The sequence below is a fragment of the Myotis lucifugus genome, unplaced genomic scaffold (genome assembly GCF_000147115.1).
Source record: "Myotis lucifugus unplaced genomic scaffold, Myoluc2.0 scaffold_115, whole genome shotgun sequence".
Classification (NCBI taxonomy): Eukaryota; Metazoa; Chordata; class Mammalia; order Chiroptera; family Vespertilionidae; genus Myotis; species Myotis lucifugus.
The window spans coordinates 950,294-972,123 of NW_005871163.1; the positions used below are offsets into that span (position 1 = coordinate 950,294).

General features: G+C 52.0%; 1 protein-coding gene across 1 annotated transcript in view; it reads left to right on the forward strand.

Annotated features, from left to right (window-relative positions):
- MEGF11 (multiple EGF like domains 11) overlaps positions 1–21,830 on the forward strand; it is a 246,887-nt gene that overhangs the window by 190,660 nt on the left and 34,397 nt on the right. The window contains 1 exon segment of the mRNA XM_023757800.1: positions 479–653. Coding sequence (XP_023613568.1) covers positions 479–653 — 175 coding nt within the window.

Genomic DNA, 21,830 nt, shown 5'->3' on the forward strand with positions numbered 1-21,830 from the left:
CCTGAGGTGTCATTTAACTCAACAAACGTTCACTGAGTACCTGCAACGCGCCCCTGGGTTTCACAGAAACCCTCCTGTGCCTGCCCCACCCCAGACATCAGTCTTGGGTGCAGAGTTGGTGAAGGTCTGGACTCCATAGTCCTTAAGGGAAGGGTCTGAAGAGGCTGCCTTCTGCTTTGGTCTCTGTGTATTTATACTATAAAGAGCACTTGTCTGGGGGTCCAGAGACCTGCATTCGAATCCTGATTTTGTCAGTTCCTTGCTATGTGACTTCAGGCAAATTATATAACCACCATGAGCCTCAGTGTCTTGGGGATAATAAGGCCACATGACCTTGGGGTCTTCTGACAAGTAAATGAGACATTATACACTTTAGCCTCAGAAACCCTTTGATCCTGCTACCCGGGGGCAGACCAGGGGGTGGGACATGCCTGCATCCCTGACCAGACCGTCCTCTCATCCTCTCTCATGTGCTCAGCTGCCACCCAGTAACTGGAGCGTGCACCTGCCAGCCCGGCTGGTCTGGCCACCACTGCAACGAGTCCTGCCCCGCTGGCTACTATGGCGACGGCTGCCAGCTGCCTTGCGCCTGTCAGAATGGCGCCGACTGCCACAGCATCACTGGGAGCTGCACCTGTGCCCCAGGCTTCATGGTAAGATGGGAGGGGTCTCCCATGGCTCTGTACCCCCCACCCTCACTCCGGAGAAGAGGGGCCAGCTCCTCCTGCCTTGGGGTGGAATCGGGGAGTGTGGCCCTGTGCCCAGGGATAAGGAATCCGGGTGTCTCCGTGTCCCCCTCAGACACAGAGCCTGTGACTGGAGAGCCCTCAGGGCTGTTTTCAGAGGGCCGGTTCTGCTGGGGCGTGTCGTTGCGAAAGTAATAGGAGGGGTTCTGTCCATTGTCCCCTCACCCTGAAACACCAGTTGTCTTCTTTGTGCCCAGCTCTCCCCTGTCCATGTCCACACAATACAGACGGTCCCCAACTTACGGTGGTTTGACTTACAACGTTTTGACCTTACAGCGGTGTGAAAGCCATACACATTCAGTAGAAACCATACTTTGAATTTTGATCTTGACCCGGGCTAGTGAGATGCTCTACAGTGCTCCCTCCTGAGGCCCGGCAGCAGCAGTGAGGTGATTTTGCCCACGTGTAGGCCAATGTAAGTGTTCGGAGCACGTGCAAGGTGGGCCAGGTTAAGCTATGATGTCCCGTAGGTTATGTGTATTAAATGCACTTTTGACTTACAATATTCTCAACTTACCATGTGTTTGTCGGGACGTCACCCCATTGTAAGTCAAGGAACATCTGTATTTTCACATCATAATAATCACAGTGCACATGAGCAGTTTGCCATCTGCTTTCTTTCACCAACATTTGCTGCTGGGCTTCTTAATGATCCTTCTACATGGCTACGTAGCACCACAGGAGCTGATGCACCCCAGTTAACTCAGCCCCAATGCATAGAGTTGTTCTCAGCGTTCCCAGCAACTGTTGCAAGGAGCATCTCCCTACACACAGCTTTTTCCCTCCTATTGAATGATTTCCTTAGGGTGAATTCCCAGGGTCAGTGGGCATAATTATTTATGGCTCTTGATGGATGTTACCATATTACTTTCCTCAAGGGTTATAGAAATCTATACTGCCACCAGCTGCATATGAATGTACCTATTTCAAAACAACTTTGCTAACATTCTTTTTTTTTCTAATTACATAGTTAGAAAATGGCTCCTCATTTTCAAATGTTGCTCTAATTTGCATTTCTTTGATTACTAGGGATCGTGAACCTTTTCCCCACATGTTTGTTTACTATTTGTATTTCCTCATGAATTATGCTGGTGCTTATGAGATTTGATTCCAGGGAATCAAACCTGTTCAAAGGTGGAAATTGCTTAGCGGGTCTCATGAGCCCAAAACTCAGCCCCCCCCCCCATGGCCATATTTTTTAATTGTGCTGTAGGAAGTGGTCTGTGCAGTAGGAAGTATGGCCTTTGGAACCATGGCCACATCCAGGCTGTCCTACTCACCAACTGGGTGACCTTGGGCCAGCAAGTCAACCTCTCTCAGGATCAGTTTCCTCGCCTGTGGAATGGAACACCTGCCTCGCAAAGTTGCTGTCAGGTGTAGAGATGTCAAGTGTCTTGCCTCAGCACTTCTTAGAATTCAGTGACCTTAGAAATCCCCAGTGGGATCTGTTAAAGGGCAGGTTCTGATCCCATAGATCTGGGGAGGGGCCTAGGGTTCTGCATTTCTCATGCTCCCAGGTGATACCAGTGCTGCTGATCAGTGGCCTCGGTTTTGTAGGAAGGGGATGGTGCTCAAGTGGAGTTGTCCACTGGAATCACCTGGGGAGCTTTTCAGCACCACCCCCACCCCTACCACCCCACCCCCGCCCCTAGATGCGGATGTATTTGGTCTGGGTGTGGTCTGGTTGAAGCCAGTGTGCTGCCAAGGTGGAGATCCTACAGGAAGCCCTTAGCACTGTAGGAGAGTGGGTTTGCCTGGTGACATGTCTTGTGGGCTGGTTGCCCCTGGTCTATAGAACAAAACTCAGTTCCGCTCCCTCTTCCTCCTCCCCAGTGCAGATAAGCTGGGTGAGAATTAGCTCCAGTGGCATCTTCAAAAGAAACAAGTCTGTTTCTCCTGCAGGTTTTGTCTCTAATTTACCTTGATTGATGTGAGCTTTGTCCATAACTTCCATAGAAAAATGCAGTGCCTAGGTTTGGGGTTTGGGTGAGAAAGTTGTTTGGGATTAAAATCTCACATAGCTCAGGTGACTGAAGCTGAAGTGAACTGACCACACCAGCCTGCTAGTGAGGCAGGCATCTTGACTACTGGGGTAGTTCTATGGCTTTGGGCACGTGGCTTCCCCTCTCATGGTCCCAGTTCTACCATCTGTAAATGACGAGTTTATAGAGGGAGATAAACTGTCTGACTTCTAAGAGGGTCTATTATGCAGACTCCATGGACCAAGTCAGGAGACACACCCTTCTGGGGGAAATGAGGTAAAAGTAGGAGCAAGGAGGTGTGTGTGCATGTGTGTGTGTGGGGGGGGGGGGGTCATTGAGGTTTTTATGGTCCGATTGTGTACATTATCTATGGGTCTCCTGGGAGTCCCACCTCCCTGTTCCCTGGTCTTTTACCTCCAGCTGCCTGCCTAGTCACTGCTCCTCGGAAGGGAAAATAGGACCCTGGGGGTGCCTAGAGAGGCTGGTGTCTGTGTGCCCACTGCCTGCAGGTCAGAGGTCCAACAGTCTGAAGCCAGGCTATTGTCCCTCTTCCTCCTCTCTGGGATGCAAATGACTTCCTGCCCTTGAACTTGGCGGAGGGGGGGGGGGATGGCACTTACAGAAATCAGCTAGCTGTTTAGTGCCCCCTGCCTGGGGCTCGGGGCTAAGACAGATTGTGAGCCAAGCTGCCCTGGTGAGACCCCGCAAATCTCCATCCATCTCCTCCCACCCAGCCTCATTATACCTGGGAAGGCTCTTCTGGGCCCTGTCGGGTATCGAACAAGAGCCACTGGAGGTGATTACAGAAGAGTCAGTTGTTCTCATCTAGTGACTCATTCCTGCATGCACCAGGCTCTAAGGGGGGACTCATTACTGTTGCCCTCACCCCAGCTTCTGAATGAATGGGGCTTCCTGCAAAGAGCCGGCCTGGTGAGGATGGAGGGTCGTGATAATCAACAGAGCAGACTTGGCTGAAACCCTACCCAAAATGTCCCACAGTTAATAATAACTATCAAAGCCTTTATTTACTGGTTGGCTTGTGAATGTATGTACCTGCCTTTTTCCTTAAAAGATTTTTAGGCCCTGGCCAGTTTTGCTCAGTGGCTAGAGCATCGGCCCCAGGACTGAAGGGTCCCAGGTTCGATTCCAGTCAAGAGCACATACCTGGGTTGCAGGCTCGATCCCTGGGCCTGGTCAGGGCTCATGCAGGAAGCAACCAATCAATGTATCTCTCTCACATTGATGTTTCTCTCTCTCTGTCTCTCCCCCTCCCTTCCACTCTCTCTAAAAATCAATGGGAAAATATCCTCAGGTGAGGATTAACAAAAAAATTAAAAATAAAAAACAACAAAAGGTATTTTTAGGATCAGCAATTAATTAGAGACTAATTAAAATAATAGCCCTTTTCTGAGTGTTTGGCGACCCTGATCCTAGGCTCAGTAATCTTGGACCTGTCACTTCACCTTGCTGGGCCTCAGTTTCCTCATCTGTAAGATGGGAGGCACATCAGTCCTGCCTGTTTTGGGATGTGAGTAGCCAATGTGGTAATGGATGGGAAGGCTCATCCTCAGCAATCCCATCCCACCAGACCTCTCCCTGCCAAGGGCTTGTTAAGGAGGATATTGGGATAGCATAGCTCTATGAAAGCACAGTCTCTGAGGGCTGACAATGGTCTCAGGGTCAACATAAATGTGAGGAGTGCCGATGAAATAGTGAAGAACTACCCAGTGACATGCCTGCTCCAGCGAGGTGGTCCCCACCCACTGAGGCCACAGGAATATAGAGCAGAAACAAGTCCCACCTGGCATTCTGGATGTGCTGGCCCTCACACTCTTTCTCCTTCCTTCCTACCTTCCTAGCTGGGGATATGGAAAGTCTCACCAGACACCCATCCAGCCATCAAGGAACTTGTGCCCAATAAAAATAATATTCACATTAGCAGCAAACAGTGATGGAGTCCTAGCTACATGCTTCGTTTCTATTCCTTTCAGGAGCCCTACAGAGGTGCACTTTCACATTCCTCAATTTGCAAATGAGAATGAAATTCAAACAGGCTGTCAAGGGCGGGGGGGAAAAAAGGACACATATGTAATACTCTTTGTAATACTTTAAGCAATAAAAAAGGAAAAAATAAAATAATAAAAAAATAATATTGACATATTAAACAAAATAACTTAAAAAAAAAGAAATTCAAACAGGATAAGTCATTTGCCTAGGATCACAAAGCCAGTAGTGGTGAGAGCCACTGAACTATCATATGTTAGGTGACAGGTCACTACGGAACCACACAAATCTGAGTTCATAGTCTGGCCCTCTAATCCACACCCTGCCTACTGGCAAGTCATTTATCCTGCTGAAGCCTGAATTTCCTCCTCTGTAGAGAGGAGTCTTGGCCATAGAATGAGAAGCTTCATATGGAAAGTTAATGTCTCAGTGCCTGGAACACAGTAGACAACCCGTAAAAATTATAGTAATTATTAGTGAATTGTGAGAGTAGTGAAGGAGCATTGTTTCCTCGGAGCACAGCACCCTTTTCCAGGAGAGTGTGAGGATGAGCTACATCCACGGGTTCCCACTAGAGCAAAGCCATGAGCATACACTCAGGCAGATCTACTCAAGTACCCTACATGGTCAGTCTCAGCAGCACTGTGGGGTGGACATGCCTATCGATGATTGATGAAGGGGACATAGAGAGAGAGGTGGGAGAGACTGGGCATTTTACATATGAGCATGGCAACATGAATGGAATCACTTGGGGCATGCAATGCTGAGTTATATTAGGGCTTTCAAGTGGCGGAAAAGAACCCAGGGCTGGAAGGCAAAAAGCTCAGTTCCTAGCTCTGGTTGTGCTAACTTTGGGGGCCTCTATTTCTCATCTGTAAAATGGGAATGAAACAATGGTAGGGGAGCCAGTCGTTCAACTGGAAGTAATTAAAATTGGGAGTGGCGTTATTTCAGCACCCTGGACAGCTCCACTGGTCTCTGCTTCAAAGTTGCTCTGGCAGGTTTAGACCCCAGGGTCCACACCTGGTCAGAACACCACGGTGAACAGGAGTCAGGGGGAAAGAGTGAGGGTGTCAGGGTGCTCGGGTTAGAAGGGTAGTGGGAGTGCCCACGTGAGGAATGATCCAGAAAGAGAGGACCTTTCTTCCTGACCACTGGGGAGTAGCTGAATTGTGGCGAGGGCACTTAGTCAAGCTGTCTTTCCACTTGGAGACTAGAGTCACATCACCCCTCTTCACAGCTTCTCAATATCCACCAAGTAAAGCTCAAACCCCAGTCCTTTGTAACCTTTCCTCAAAACTAGTTTACCCTAACCTCATCTCCTGCTAAGTCCTGCCACAAACCTGTGCTACCCACACCAAACTCACTTTTCCCCAAACGCAGTGTCTGCTTTGGTGCTTCAACCTGTTCCTTTTCTCAAGCATCATGCTCTTCCTAGAATGCTCACCCCCAATTTCCTTATCTCAGTCTATGAAAATCCTCCTCCACCTTTCAGGCTAAGCAAAGGCTACCTCTTCCATGGAGTCTTCCCTGAACGCTCCTCTCTTCAGAATTAGCCCTTCCATCTCCTCCTTTCCCACAGGAAATGGTTTATACTCAGAATCTGTCTCCCTCCAACCCTGTGCCCCCTACTGCCCCCTCCATGTACAATGTGAACATTTTGCTCAATATATTATTTTTGAAATGAATGAAATTCTTGGGACGAGCAATGCCCTTAAAGCAGAAATTTCCAGAACTGACCTTTATAGAAGGACATTTATTGCATTTCTCAGCAGGCCCTGACAGCAGAGCTGGGGCTTGAGTCTACCCATTAGCTTCTCTGCAGTTCAAATAAACAGGTAGCTGCAGTGGGATGGGGCAGCGACCCCAACATCATCTCTGGGTTCTCTGGGTACATGATGTGAGCTTCTACCATATGCAGTACTGTGTGGTGGTTTTGAAGAGACTCTGGAGCAAGATTCCCTCCCTTCACATACCAGCTTTGCTGCTTATTAGCTGTGTGGCCTTAGGCAAGATGCTTTACCTCTCTGCGCCTCTGTTTTCTTAGAAAGGGGAATATTAATAAAGTCCATTAGATTATTGAGTTAAGTTAATTAGTGCCTATAAAATATTTAGAATGCCTGGCATAGTGGTAATATTTCAACAAGTGTTAGCTATTATTATCATTACTAGAGGCCCAATTCTCGAAATTCGTGCAAGGGGCTTGGCCCTCGCAGCCCCAGCTTCCTCCGGAAGGTCATCTGAAGGGTAGTTCTGCTGTTTGGTCTAATTAGCATATTTGCTCTTTATTAGATAGGATTAGTGTTAACGTTGCCCTGCTAGTGTCGTTGTTATTTACCCCAAGGGTTCCCCCATCTGAAGAGGCTGACTGGCCCTGTCCTAAGCACCCTGTTTGAGGGTACAGGTAGAAATGAGGGTGAGCCTGGCCAGCGTGGTTCAGTGGTTGAGCGTTGATCTGTGAACCAGGAGGTCAGGGCACATGCCTGGGTTATGGGCTTGATCCCCAGTGGGGGACGTGCAGGAGGTAGCTGATCAATGATTCTCATCACTGATGTTTCTATCTCTCTCTTCCTCTCTGATATATATATATATATATATATATATAAATTTTATTTTTTAAGAAATGGGGTGAGAATTGAAACTGTCTCCTGGCTGGGAGCTGCAGGGTCACCAAGGGCTCCCAGGTCCCCAAGAGCAGCCACAGAGCTGAGAACAGACTTTCTCACCACAGGGGAGAAGGTCAGTTTCTCAGCCCCACTATGCGCCTCCGCTGACCATCTTTCCTTAATTAGGCCTCACCTAGGCGGCCAGCCTGCGGAAGCCTCCTGTGCTGCCCGAGGACTAATGGCTGCCACCTTGGCACCTGGAGGGAACAGCCTGTGAGGTCGCTGCCGGAGCTGCAAAGACTTGATTTCCCAGACCCCCTCCCAGCCTCCTCTTCCCCACGTGGAGCCTGTGTGGCCGAGAGATAAGGGGCCTCTGGTCATTCCTCAGCACAGATGCTCCCTTTCAGCTCTGGCTATAATGGGGATGAGAGCATGGGAGGTGGGGGAGACAGACCCGGTGTCCCCTCCCATGGGATTCGGGGCCTATATTTCTCCCCTGGATGACAGAATTTCTATTACCTTAAAGGGCTCATCTATTTATGCTGCAATTTTTTGAAGCCCTGTCTGCCGTTATTGAACCCTGCATGCTGGCGAGGGGAGCAGGCACTCCATCACCCAAATGAACAAACTCAGTTCCACATTTTTCTCCCCTTTCTTCGTGCTGTCGGTAGGTCATGCACAGACCTCAGCGGCTCTGGCTGGGGAAGGCGGGAGGGGGTGAGAGTTATGAAAATCCAGATCAGTGGAGCAGTGATTGAATTTTCCTCTAAGGTTTCCGATGCCCTTTAAAGATGTCGCCCTCCCTCAGTCCACCTCCACCCCCTCAAGCTGGGCAAAGTGCGTGTCTGCCTCTTGTATGGCTTCTAAACTGGAACTAGGGATCAAGGACAATTGCGGGGCCAGAAGAGACTGTGGACTGAAAGTTATAGCCAGGTGACATGTATATAATGTGTGCGCATTTCCTGTTCTAATTGTTTTGCTCATCAAACTTCAGTCTGAAGACTGTTAGCCCTACGAGCAGAAAACCGACTTCCTTTTCCCTGCAGCCCTACCACTGAGTCGCTTCCTAATGATCATAGTAAAAGATTTTCCTGGATGCTGTGCTGGGGATGAGGAATTCACCCTCTAGCTGCCATGCCCATGTGAGCAGAGGAGCCTAGGTAGTGCAGAGCAGTAGAAATGACACACACACACACATACACACCCACATGCACACACACGCACACACACCCACATGCACACACATGCACACACACGCGCACACACAGATTCCAGTATTCAAATCCCAGCTCGGCCATTGCCTGCTGGGTGGCCGTGGCCCAGTATTCAAATCCCAGCTCGGCCATTGCCTGCTGGGTGGCCGTGGCCCAGTTACTTAAGCTTCTCAAATCTTAGCTTTGAATTAGATAAAACAGATACAATGCTTAGAACAAAGCCTGGCATGTAGGAATGCGCAGTAAATGGGTGTTGAGGAGTTCCTTATGTGGTTGTATAAAGACGTCATACTGGAGGCAAAGGGTATGGACTCCGGGGTCAGACACGCCAGGAGTGGAATCATACTGGAGGCAAAGGGTATGGACTCCGGGGTCAGACACGCCAGGAGTGGAATCCCAAGTCTGTTGCTCAATAGCTGTGTGACCTTAGACAATATGCTTAGCTTCTCTGAGCTCTAGTTTCCCATCTATAAAACAGGTTAGTAATCCCTGCCCTTCAGGGTTGATGTGAGCACAAAACGGGAATATTTCTTCATAATGACAGAGTTGGATGAATACTCAGCCCTCCCCTCAAGCATCTTCTCATTTTACAAAGGAGGAAACTGGGGTCCAGAGAGCGAGTGTGACATACAGCAAATCATCGGAAGAACTGGAACGGAAAGCGGGCGACATAACTCCCAGTCAGATGCTTTTTCCACCTTCGCCTCCACCTCTGAGTTTGCTGTCCGCAGAGCAGAGACACCTAGCAATTTTCCCCAGGGCAGAAAGGGATGGGGTGGAGGGTCCCTGGAGGGTTGAATCATGTTGGCAATTAATCCACAGTGCAAAGTAGGGAAAATTGGCTTTATGTCACCAGGCTGAGTCCAGCCTTCCCCCCTCTGGGACCCCGAAGTTGTGGCTTTATTAGGGGAAACTGCTGACTCTTCTGTTCTAGAAACTAAATGTGCCCCTTGTCACACCTCCCCCTGCAGTGCTCCTCGTGTCGGGATCAGCGCCCTCCTTACTGGGCAGAGCCGGAGCCGAGGCTTCGACCTCAGGCCTGGTGCCTGCACCTCTCTCCCTGCAGCAGCAGAAGCTGCCGGGGCAGGTCTGAAGCATCCGTGCCTTAAACACTTCCCGTTTCCTGTCTGTCCAAGTCTCTGTTGACAGTGTTTCCGCCCCTGCCGGCTCCCAGTCCTGGCCACCCCACGGCCCGAAGGTGGGGCTGAGAGTCAGAGGAGCCCCCCTGGAATGTCTGGAGGAAGGGGACACGTTTGGAGCCCTGAGTAACTGCGGCGGGCCCTGGGCTAGGCACTCTGCTCTTCACACATTATTGTACTTAATCCTCGCAGCACCTGTGTGCGGGGCTGTTAGGACGCCCGCTTTGCAGGTGAGGAACTAGGGCTCAGAGAGGTAAAGTAACCTTCCTAGTGGATAAGTGGCGGAGTCCATGGCTGAGTCTGCACCCAGAACCTGCACTCTCAGTCACAAACCGGAATGCCTGCAGAGGAGAGGGCTGTGGATAGCGGATAAATAGCCAGCTCTGAGGCTCTCGCAGGCCTTTTCCTAGGAAGGGGACAACCCCGCAACCTCATTGCTCATCTGGAGCCTACTGACCTCCTGACCTGTGTCTTTGAGCAGAGGGGAGGCTGGGACCCTCCATCTCGCTCCTTACTTGGGGTTCAGCCATCCCACATTGAGCTTGTCCATCCTCAGCTCTCCTCTGAGGAAAGCAGGCTGTAACTCACAGATGCGGTAACCGATGTTCAGAGCGATTATAAGTCTTGTCTAAGGTGATCGAGCTGGGCCTAGAACCCAGGACTTATGGTTCCTAGGCCACACTCACCTCAGGACGGATGCTCTGAGAGAGGAGGTCAGTGCTAAGGAGAGGACCAGGCAGGAGTCAGCCTGGGATTCAACCCGGGCTCTGCACCAACTCTCTGTTTTAGTTTGCCCAAGTCACTTCACCTCTCTGTGCCTTAACTTGATCTTCTGCAAAATGGGGGTGCAAACCCTGCACCCTGTATCCTGGGGCTGATGTAAAACTGAGCTGGAAGGAGTTGTTGAGAATACTGAAGTGCCCAGGTATGTGCACCGAGAGGCATTAGGGGGAGCAGTGGGCCCAGGCCCGGAGACTGACCCGCCCAGGGCTGCAGGTCTGGAACAAAGGAAAAACCCACTCCCCTTCTGCTACCCCTGCACTCAAGTTCAAGACCCCACCTAGCATGGCCCCTCCCAGGCATCTCCCCTTAGTCATTAACACCAATAATCCCCTCAGCGGGAGTAATTATGGACCCCAGGAAGGGAAGGGATTCCTGCCAGAAGATGTGATTGTGTCTGGAAAATGAAAGATGTTGCAGGAAAGGTCATGAATAAATTATTTCAAAGTGGGGCTAATAAGAAAACTAACAATGGGGGTAAATATAAACAAAACAAAAATAAACCCTCAAGTTTTCTCTCCCAAGAACATTACTAAATAATTGTTCTTGCCTGTCCTAAAAGCTCTGCGGAGGGGTGTTAATTTCTTGAGCCAGGCATAGGAAATCCAGGCCAGGCTGCCCACACCCCCCACCCCACCCCATCTACCCACCCCCCCACCCCCACCCCTGGCCTTCAGGCCCAGGTGAGCAGGTTGTGGAGGAACATAGTGGGAGCGAAGCAGCCTGGGTCCTGCAGGCCAGGGTGGGAACTTGTGCGGAATTCAGCAGGCAAGCTCTTGCAATCTTGAGCAGGGGCGAGACGAAATGGTGCTGCGTTTGGCCTCTGAACCCTGTGTGGGGAGATGGTGACATGGCAGCCTAAGAACCCAGCATGCAGTAGGTGCTCAACACATGCTGGTTTTCATCGCCCAGAAATGGGTCTTCAGTCTAGGCAGGTTGGCAGAGTGGGGGGAGCTCTGGGAGGGCTTTGTGTGGGGGAAACCTGGGCTTGACTCTCAGCCCTGCTGCTTGCCCACTGGGTGACGTAGGGAAGGTCACCTCTGAGACCTCACCTCCCGCAGGACACCCTGCAAAATGGTTGTGAGGGTGAAGCAGGGCAAGTACGAGGAAAGTGACACAGAGCAGGTAAATCTTGGTCTCTTTTCTTACATCTTCTGTGGGCCTAGGCTCTTACTGGCCATGTGTAACCATCAGAATGCCTGAAGCATGTATAGTACGCCTCTGGGCTGGCCACTGTTCTGAGAGCACTGTGTATATCAACGTAATCTTCACTGCTGCCTGCCCATTTTGCAGGTAGGAAAACTGAAAGAGAGGTTAACAACTTGCCAAAGTTTGTCAATTACACCCCAATAAAGCTGAAAAAAAAACACAAGTTGCCCAAGGTCCCTCAGAGCCAGGACCTGAACCATGTAGCCAGGTTCCAGAGCCCCTGGGCTTGACGGGACCTTCTGCCCCCTCGCTGTGACCTGCCTCTTCTGTGGGCAAACCCAGAGTGATGCTCACTGCCCCCTCCCAGGATGAAATCTTATCCACCATCACAGGGGTGCTCCAGCCGCCAGAGCTGAATTCAGAGGTGGCGTCAACTATAGGGCAGTCAGGCATCCGTCACGTGGCTCAGGTGGTGGTGTGGACGGAGCACCCAGTCGTCACCAGGACCACCATCTGTACCAGTCCTTCCACTCCAAAACCCTCTCATAGCCATCCTGGGAGTTCTCACAGCCCTCTGAGGTTAGGTGTCACTGCTGCCATTTTATACACAAGGGAACAGGCTCGGCAAGGTCACCCAACTCTGAGCATCTCTACCCTTCCCACTCTCAAGCCCAGGGCTGAGCCCCTCCCCAGGCAGAGGATGCTGGGGAACCCCTCCTGCCCCTTCTCCCCCAGCCAGTCTCCACTCCAGGCTGGAAGCCACTGTGTTCCTTCCTGCAGGGGGCTGATCTGAACTGAGCTCCCTTCAAACCACCCCCCCCCCCGGACTCATTCCAGACCCCAGTTATGTGTGGTGAAGCATTCTATGAGAACTTGGCTGAGAAACCTCCAGGGGCCAGAAGAATCCAGAGGAAGCCAGCTTTATGAAGACCTAGATAATTCACAGGACTTGGGGGACAGGGGGGATGGACCCTGTGGACAGTAGAGGCAACCTTTCTCGCCCTCACTCCTTTCTCATTCCCTGGTGAAAGCTTCTCTGGTTTCAACTTTAGAACTTGCTTTGCATTTGGTCTATGATTTTTTTTTTTAATGATTCCACAATCGATAAGCGGTTGGATTTGCCCGAGCCTGGGCTCTCGGCCTCTCAAATAGAAAGGAGTGGCCCAGATTCCTGCCTTTGGAGGAGGGGTTTCCTACAGTGCTGACTTGCCTGCCTTTGTCTGTAGGGCAAAGTTTGAAGCTTGGCATGGCAGGCTTCCCTGGCTGGGCCTTCTGACCTCCGGGCTCCCGTCCCCCTGCTGCTCCTCAGCCCCGACGCTGGCACGCCCACTCTGCTGGCACAGTGAGGATGTTTCTGTCCTAACAGATGTTTCTGTTTCTCCACTGAACAGAAAGCTGCTGGGGGGCGAGTCGACCTGATCACCCCTGTGTTGCTACCCTTTTCCCCATCCTGCCACCTCCTGACCCTAGCCCGCTCCCAGGCCTGGTACAGCCTCCTGCACTCAGCGTGATCAAGAATATTCACTGACAGGAAGCTTAGCGGCATCCTCTACGTTGTGAATGTGCCACGTTCTGCTGGGACCTTAGTAAACAATTGGCCTCTGCGGGACCCTCTCTTCCCCACCATCTGGTTCCCACTTGGGACATTGTCACTGTCACTATTGTCACCCTCGGGCTCTGCAGGCCCCTGTCTGGGCCCACACCACCCAGCCACACCAGAGGGTCTGCATTCTGCAGTGTCCATGCACCACCCCATATACCCAGCCCTCACAGCATGCACACCACACCCATGCCACCATGACCAGGTCACCCTGGGGGCTCTCTGGCCAAATGTCCAACTTGCAGATGCTAAGCCTACCCCACCCACAGCTGTCATACCACTGATACAAAGCCCACTCGCACACGTCATGGGAGTGGCACCTCCGAGTACAGCCTGCACAGCTGTACAGAGCAGCCTCGGGTCACTGACGGCCTATTCATTTTGGACAGACCTGGGACTTCAGGCCTAACCATCAGCCTTCTGCACCCATCCCCCACGGGAGCCAGACAGAGTGGCTCAGCCGCAAGGGCCTGGGCATTTCCCTCAGCACAAGGAGGAAGAAGTGGGGATGGCTGTGCCCTCTCTCCGGCTCCTCTCTCCGGCTCCCTGTTCCTCATGTCTTATGCAGAGTTTCTTCTCCCCAGCATGCATCGCTGGCAGGGGCTGCCTTACCAGTGGCACACTAATTAGGTCCGGCGAGGTTTGCTCTGCATTGAGAGGCCTGCGTGGCTGGCATTCTGTCCAAGTTGTGCTCTTGTGGATCGTGTGTCACTCTTTCTCCCTAGAAAATCGCAAATGAGGCTCCCACCTGGGAATCCCACTGCCTCAGACCTGGAGCTGGGAGTGGGGTGACTGAGAAGGGTGGGCAGGGGGAGGCAGCAGCCCGAGGCTGGCACTCTGTGTGGCAGAGCAGACGCTGGCCAGGGGCTTTGCAAACAGTGACGCACACTCCGTGTGTGCTGCTGGCATTGAGGTGACTGGCATCGGACACCAAAAATCAGCCTGCATTGGTGGCCCTGAAACTACAGGAATAGCAGTGGGGAGAGGGGAGTAGGAGCAACCAGAGGCCAGGGAGGCCACCGAGGCTGCCTGCAGGACATCCGGAAGTCGGGAGGGGACTAGCCTGAGCCCCTCTCTTGCTCCAGCCTCATCTCGTGCCCCACCCGCCTCCAGCCACTACATGGTAAACTCCACTGAGGGTAGGGACAAGCTCTGTTCTGCTCACCATGTGTCACCTGGCCTCACACAGTGTCTGACACATAGTAGTGCTTTAAAAAACATTTCCTGGATGACTGGATTAATTCATACATATGCATTGAGCACTGACTGTGGGCGAGGCACTGGGCTAGGGCCAGGGCCACGGGGTTGAATAAAACAGGCCCAGTCCTTGCCCTCATGAAATTTTAATTCAGTGCAATTGTGGTAAGTGCCACAGGGGCAGGTAATAGGGAAACGTGCTCTGGAAGTTGGAGAATACGGGACTTAAAGGGACTTGAGGTCGCATGGCATCTAGTGTAATGGGTAGTGAGCCCCAGGCCCCGCCACAGTACTCGGCCTGTAGTAGATGCTCCACAATTGTTCATGGATTGAATGGATGAATGAACGAGGCCAGGTCACCGTGAGCCAGGGCTTTTGCCTTACTTACACGCATGTACTCTGGCCCCCGGTCCAGGGCCCTTGCTTGCCTAAACCATCCCTACTCCTCCAACAAGAGGTATGGGCCGGGGCGACTTCCCTAGTTCCTGTGGCAGAGTCCTCTCTGCTGAGCTCCCACTGGCTGACAGGAGAACGCCACCACCTTGGCCAGGATCTAGAAAACCTAGTTCTATTCCATTTACTCTGCCTCCCACCCAAAGAACATATTTAAGGGGACCCAGAGACGAACTTGCGCAATTGCCTCCCGCTTTCGTATGAGGGAGGGTCAACCACTCTCCATCTTCGTCTTCCACTCCAAAAAATTCTCATTAACCTCCTGCCCAATGCAAGGAAAACGGATGATGAACACAAGAAGCCCAGCTGCTGATTAATTTTCCCAAACAGGGCCAAACTACAAAGCATCATATTGCAGGGGAGAAAATTAAATAAACAGCATTTGAAACAAATTTAATAGAACATATAACTCATTACCCACCGGGGTCTGGGCCTGTGCTGCCGCCTCGCGCAAGGAGGCGGGTGGGAGGCGGAGGGGAGATTTGCATCTCTTTAGCAGGACTAGCACCAGGGGTTCCGCTCTGCCAGTAGCTCTTTCAAATCAAGTTCAAGATGTTAATAGCCAATGCTGCATCTATAATTAACAGGCCTTTGGATGGGAGGAAGAGGTCACATCCATCCCCCATTCACAGAATGAAGACACTGAGCAGGACTGGCAGGCTTTCCCCAGTGAAGAGGGAACCTCAGGGACCTGCCCCTGTGGGAAGTGAGGTGTGCGCTGTGCAGGTGAACTGGGATGGAGAAAGGGCCCAAGCCTCTGGGCCTTGGCAAGTGGCCCTTCCTCAAGGTCAAAGCCATGTCTTCTGGATGTTGCGTGCGTAGGTGGTAAATGTGCTGCTCATTCGAGCAGGGCAGCATGGGCTATCCCAGAGTTTCACCCCAGCTGGGCTCTTAGCATTCTGTGCTTGAAATGGGAGCCAGGAAATTCGAGTTCCAAACCCATCTCCGCCCAGCATTGGCTGTGTGATCTTGGGCAAGTTGCTTTCCCTCTCTTGGCCTCAGTCTCCTCATCTGTAAAGCAAGGCAGGTGGACCAAGTGATCCCCACCCATCCCTTCTAGGTCTGGCCTGAGGGACTGTCCCCCCACCATTAGGAATGGGCCCGTGGCCAGTCCCAGATGCTTGTGTACATTAGCACAGTAGGTGGCCACCCAGCTTGTGTGATTCTTAGAGGCCCAGGAGGGCTCCCACCCCTGGGCCTGCATTTCCACCGGTCCTCACTCCTTTGGGTTAAGACCTCCTACTGTAGGCAAGAAGATGCTTAGAGAAGCCGAGCTGAAGGGCCCTTAGAGATGACCCAGCCTGTGGTTCCAAGCTAAACACCTGCAAAGCCCGCAGCAGGTTGCCAAGAGTGGTTTTGAACATTTCACAAAGCCTGTGGGCAAACTTCCATTACCTGTGATGAGGCAAACTAAAACACCAAGGCGGCTTTGTTTTGTTTTAATTGGAATTAAATTAATTCTGTGTAAATATCCCAGACTAGCATACACTGATCAGAAGCTCTGATTGTTTGTGGGTGACATCATGGGAATTTCTAGGTCATGGTTGGTGGACAGGATGCTGCCACCAGAGTCACATGGCATGTGGTTACCGGCCAAATTGCACCTGCTCAAAACGTGATGCCTTAGGCCCCACAGAGTGACAGCAGCATCTTTCAAATTGAGAGGCTTTGTAGAGGGAGGGTACTGAATGCTGGTCAATGCTGGGGAGAGTGATTGATTTCAACAGCCACATATAATTGATAAGGAAACCCAGGCCTGTCTATTACCTAGCACGACACGAGTCTCTCAGAGGAGAAGGCTGTTTCCAGCAGTAAGATGTATGTGAATTCTGGGTAGACATCTTGGGGAACAGCTTCAATAAAGGGCCTGAGGATATACTTCTGGCCGAGGGAGTGGGCAGAGGTGCTAGGCTATGTGAAGCATGTGTGGTCTGATCTGAGCTCACTGTCCTGGGCTCTCATCTTGTCCTTTTTCCAGGAGTATAAACAGATCAACAGATGTGCATTTAGGCTGGTGTGGGCCAGGCACTGGGCTGGGGGGAGGGGCTGGATAAGACACAGTCCCTGCTCTGCAGCCAGTCCCGAGGGGCACTGGCCTGCGAGCCCCAGCTCCACCCACTCTGACTTTCGGTCTCCTTCTCATGAAGATGATGGATTTGGTCAGCTCTGAGATACTGTTCCACTCAGAGGGTCTTGTCTCTCTGAGCGAATTCACTAGAGGCCAACAGGGTAATTTTCTGGCCATACTTCTGACCCTCAGCCTGGCCAGCAGGGTTGGGGCAAGAGGTGGCAGGGTGTGGCATGGAACATTGACGTAGCCCAGGATCTGGCCTGGCTTTCCCTTTTGACAAGAGCCCCCAGGGAGGCCTGGAATCAGTGCGGTAGCATGGGACCGTCCTTAGACCAGATAATATTCTGCTTCCTGTGTGTGAGGGGAACCACTCGTTTGTTCAGCGCTACTTATAAAGTGCCTCCACTCTGTGCCAGGTTCTGAGCTAGAGATACTGGGCGACCCAGACCAGTAAGATCCCTGTTCTCATGAAGCTTCTAGTCTAACTGGGGAGACGTTAATAAGTGGACAAACACCGTTGGATGCAGGCATGAGTATGGCTGTGGGCCCTGCCTTGGGAGTTGCCAAGGACAGAGACAATTCTCAGGCTGCCGTGTGCCCCTGGAGCCCACAACCAGGGCTGGCTCAGAGTTGGCCCCCACTCGGCAAACATTTGTTGAATTGCTTGGCATGAGAGAGAAAGCATATGGAAAGTGCCCGGTCCTCCTGGTTATGTCCACAGTAAAAGCCAGCATGTACACACAAATATCTCGTTTCAATTAACCGACATTTATCAAGGGCCCATTATGTACCAGCAGGATCCCAAGCCCTGAGAATCTGGATGTGAATAAAATCAGATCTCCGCCTCCCTGAGTGCACAGCCCAGATGGAGGCAGGCACGTGAACCAACCAGGACCCCCAGTATGCTAGGACTACGGTGTCTGTGTGGACCCAATTCCCAGCAGGGCTGGGAGGCTGGGGAGGGAACACACCAGGAGGGAAGGACGAGGAAGGAATCACAAAATTATACCCGAATGTACACATGTATAAACAGATACCCCCAGAGGCAAGCACGCTGAGTCTCACAGGTGTGTGCACTGATTACCTAAGCACGTGCAAACATAAATAATGACCCCTGTAGACTTGGATGCCACACAGGCCATCCTGACCAAGGCCTGCTGGTGGTCCCCCAAACTGGGGAGGTGTGTGGTTGAGACAATGGCTGGTGTGTTGGGGGGTTGGCACAGGCACCCTGAGAATCACTAGGCCTAGGCTGGGGGATGCTCTGAGGGGGCAGAGCCATTAGTCTAAACCTGAGAAGTTAGGCTGATTATTGGCTTGTTTGGCATGGCAATCGTGAGAGATGGCTGATGTACTGCACACCAGGCCTGACCCTCAGGTTGGAAGCCAGAAGGTAGGGAATTTGACAAAAAGTTTAACTGTTAGTACTTGTGCTTGCTGGGGAGTTTGAACCAAGTCAGAGTCAGGACATCAAGGTGGAGGAAGGGGAGTGCTCAGTTAGCTGTACTGAGCTCACCTTCCTGCTGGGCAGAATTGTACATTTTAGAAACTGCCGCTTCCCCATTTGGACATTTTGGCTTTTAGGAGCAAACACATAGAAAGTGCTTAGAGCAGCTCCTGGCACATGTTAGCCCTTCATTCTGTCCCCCAAGACCATGCCCTTGGTGTGTGATGGTAAAAGTTCCAGGCTGTTCACCTATGAGGAGGGAAACCAGGGAGCCAGCCTGGAGGAGGAGGCAGGAAATGGGCCCAGGAATTTGTTCAGTGAATGAGAGGTAGATCCCTCCTCCAGAGCTGCCTTCTGCTGAAACCTTGGAGGTTTTTGTGTATTTTTTCATAAGAGATACTATTTCTTTGCAGTAATAGCTTTTTTTGACGTTATCCTTACATGAGGACATTTTTTCCATTGCTTTTCAGAGAGAGTGAAAGGGAGGGGGGGAAGAGGAGGGGGAGAGAGGGAAAGAGGGAGAGAGGGAGAGAGAGAGAGAGACATCTACCTGAGAGAGACACGTTGACTGGTTGCCTCCAGCATGAGGGGTGGGGGTGGGGGAGGGGGAGCTAACCTGCAACCTAGATACGTGCCCTTGATCAGGAATCAAACCCGTTGAGACCCTTTGGACACTCTAACTGCTGAGCCCCACCACCCAGGGCACAGTAATACAGTGGGGCCTTGACTTACTGACTGCCAGGACTGCTCTGACCGAGCTCATTAAGGAGCTCATTTAATCCTCTTAATAATCCTATGAAGTAGGGATATTCTTATTCCCATTTTACAGATGAGGAACCGAGTCCCCTAGTGGTTTAGTAAATTGCACAAGGCTGCATGGTAGGATGACACCAGAGTCCGTTTTCTAACCATTGGGCTCTGCCCCGACTCTGGAAGGAAGGTCTGGGTTTTGCTCCTTCGCCCTCACCAATACACTGTGGGACCCTGGATAACTCACTGGCCCTCTGAGTCTCCGTCTCCTTCTCTGGGAAGCAAAAAGTCCTCTCAACCTGGTGACCTCCCAGGGCTGTTGTAAGAACACACTGACTGTCCATATCCTTGCATGGGCTGTGCTGGGGGAAAGGGGGCCCAGGTGCAGCATTCTGGGGAGCAGGTATTTCCAGCGGGGTGCTCTGCATCTTGGCCCCTGGAGCAGGGCCAGGGTGGAGAGTTTTCTTGGAGTCCCACCAGCAGACCCTCAGCTGGGCACACAGGCCCCTGGAGGCCTCCCAGGACTGGGGACATGAATGAGGGCACCAGGAGAGAAGCCGCTCTCAATGTAAACGCATGCAGAGAAAATCATGAACTGTGCATGCAATTTGCACCCGGACCAAGGCTCTCAGAGCGTAAATATGTTCTATGGGCTATTTATAATCTTGGAGAAATTAGAGTGATCTGGGTAATGGGAGTGCTGGCAGACTCCAGGCTGGTCAGGGCCTGCCAGGGACTGGCAGGGGGAAGAGTGGGAACTGTGGAACCTTCTGGTGCAGGACTCTGCACTCCCCAGTCTCTCCTTCCTGACCCAGCCAGTGCTAGAGAGCCAGGAGGAGGAAAGGGCTGGGGAGTCTCCCTTCAGACGGCTCATACGTAATCTTGGGTCTCTCTGTGGCCTAAATGGGAGTGAGGCCAGCTGCCTGGGACCTTTGAGTTAGCAGTGAGCTCCTCTACTTCAGACCTGTCATTTCACTGATGCTGGAACGAAGGCTCAGAGAGGGGCAGTAACCTATCCCGTGTAACACAGCTAGTGGGGCCCAGACAAGCTCTGTCTCCTGGTCCCATCTGCTCAGCATTCCTACAGTACGCCTAGGTGTAAGACCCCAGAAGCTGGCTGGAGACACTCCCTGGGGGATGCAGTGGGAATTCAATACCCAGTGACCACCTTCTCTAGAGCAGACAGCTCCAGGGTAGGTTCTGAGTGAGGGAGGCATGTCCTGGGGGACTCAGGGAGCAAGTCCCAGACTCCCTTACGTGGCATTCAAGGCTCCCAACTCCCCTTTTAAATATCTCCCTCCCCCTTCCGACACCAATCACCGCCCTCCAGCTACCCCGGAGCATTCTTCACTCTCACATTCCTCTGCACTCTTGTCCACACTCTTCCCGCTCCACTGCCTTGGCGCCGCCCCCCGCCCTCTTCTCTGATTAACTGAAGGCTCCCTCCACCCCCACCTCCAGGCCTCTGACATCCCTCTCCTGGCCTCCTGCTCTGTGGCTTGCCCTCACTCTGAACTCCCCCCTGGAGCTCATAGCCCACCAAGGAGGCCTGTGGAATGGCTGCGCAGTGGGCTGCCCAAATTCACCCTTTAGGATGGAGGCCTTCCTTCTCCCCGCTGCAGGAAGCTGGGGGCTTCAGGCTGAGCCCCTCTCCAGAAATGGCCCTCAGCCCAGAGCTTTCCCTGAAATGCCCCCTCCCCCGGGCAGTGGAGACCCAGTGACTGGTGGGGTGTTTAGGCTTTCCCTCCCTCTCCCCTGGCGGGACAAGTCGAAGGGCCATCCCAGCTCTAGAGCTTCCCCAAAGATCAGTCCTGTTGCAACTGCACCTCAGTGCAGCTTCTCCCTCTGCCCAGTCCTGCTCCCTTACCCCTCAAGAGCTCGCTACCTCCCATCTCAGAGAATGCGTTCCCCGGAGCCAGTTTATGGCACCTGGGAACAGAACGTGTAAGCAGCCAGCTGGGTTCAGATAGAGAGCAACCATTTTTAGCTCCATGACCTGGGCTAAGTCACTAACTTCTCCATACAACTGTTCTGTCTATTAAGTACGAATACTGCTGAGACGATGGTTCCTATCTCCTGAGGGTCCTGTGAGGATTAAATGCGATGCTGGATGCAGGGTGCCCGATATTGAGAAAGCACTTAATAAGCATTAGCTATTATTACTTCCATTTAACTTCTCTGGGGTTCAGGTGAATAGGAATAGGAAATTATTATCTGTGTCTTGGGGTTGCTGGTGACAATCAAATAAGACTGAGAGGCGAAGGGTTCAATTCTGGGCTGCTGCGGCCTAGTACAGACTCAGAGGTCGAGCTCCCTGGGGGCTTTGCCCATCCTGGAGCTGTGGTCTGGAAGCCTGACCCTCCCCCAACTGGTGAGGATCGCTGTATTGGTTTTCTGTTACAGCCGTAACAGATTAGCACAAATGCGGTGGCTCAAAACAAAACAAATGTATTATGTTACATTTCTGTGGGTCAACAGTCTAGTCTGGCTCTGCCAGGACTACAGTCAAGGTGGTGGCAGGCTGTTCCTTCTAGAGGCTCCAGGGAGACTGTTTCCTGCTCAGTCGGTTGCGGGCAGAATTCAGTTACGAGGGTTGTAGGATTGAGGTCCCCCCCCCCGTTTTTCCTTGACTTGTGGCTCCCACCTCCATCTTCAAAGGCAGGTGGAGAACATCTCAAGGCTCCCCTTTGAT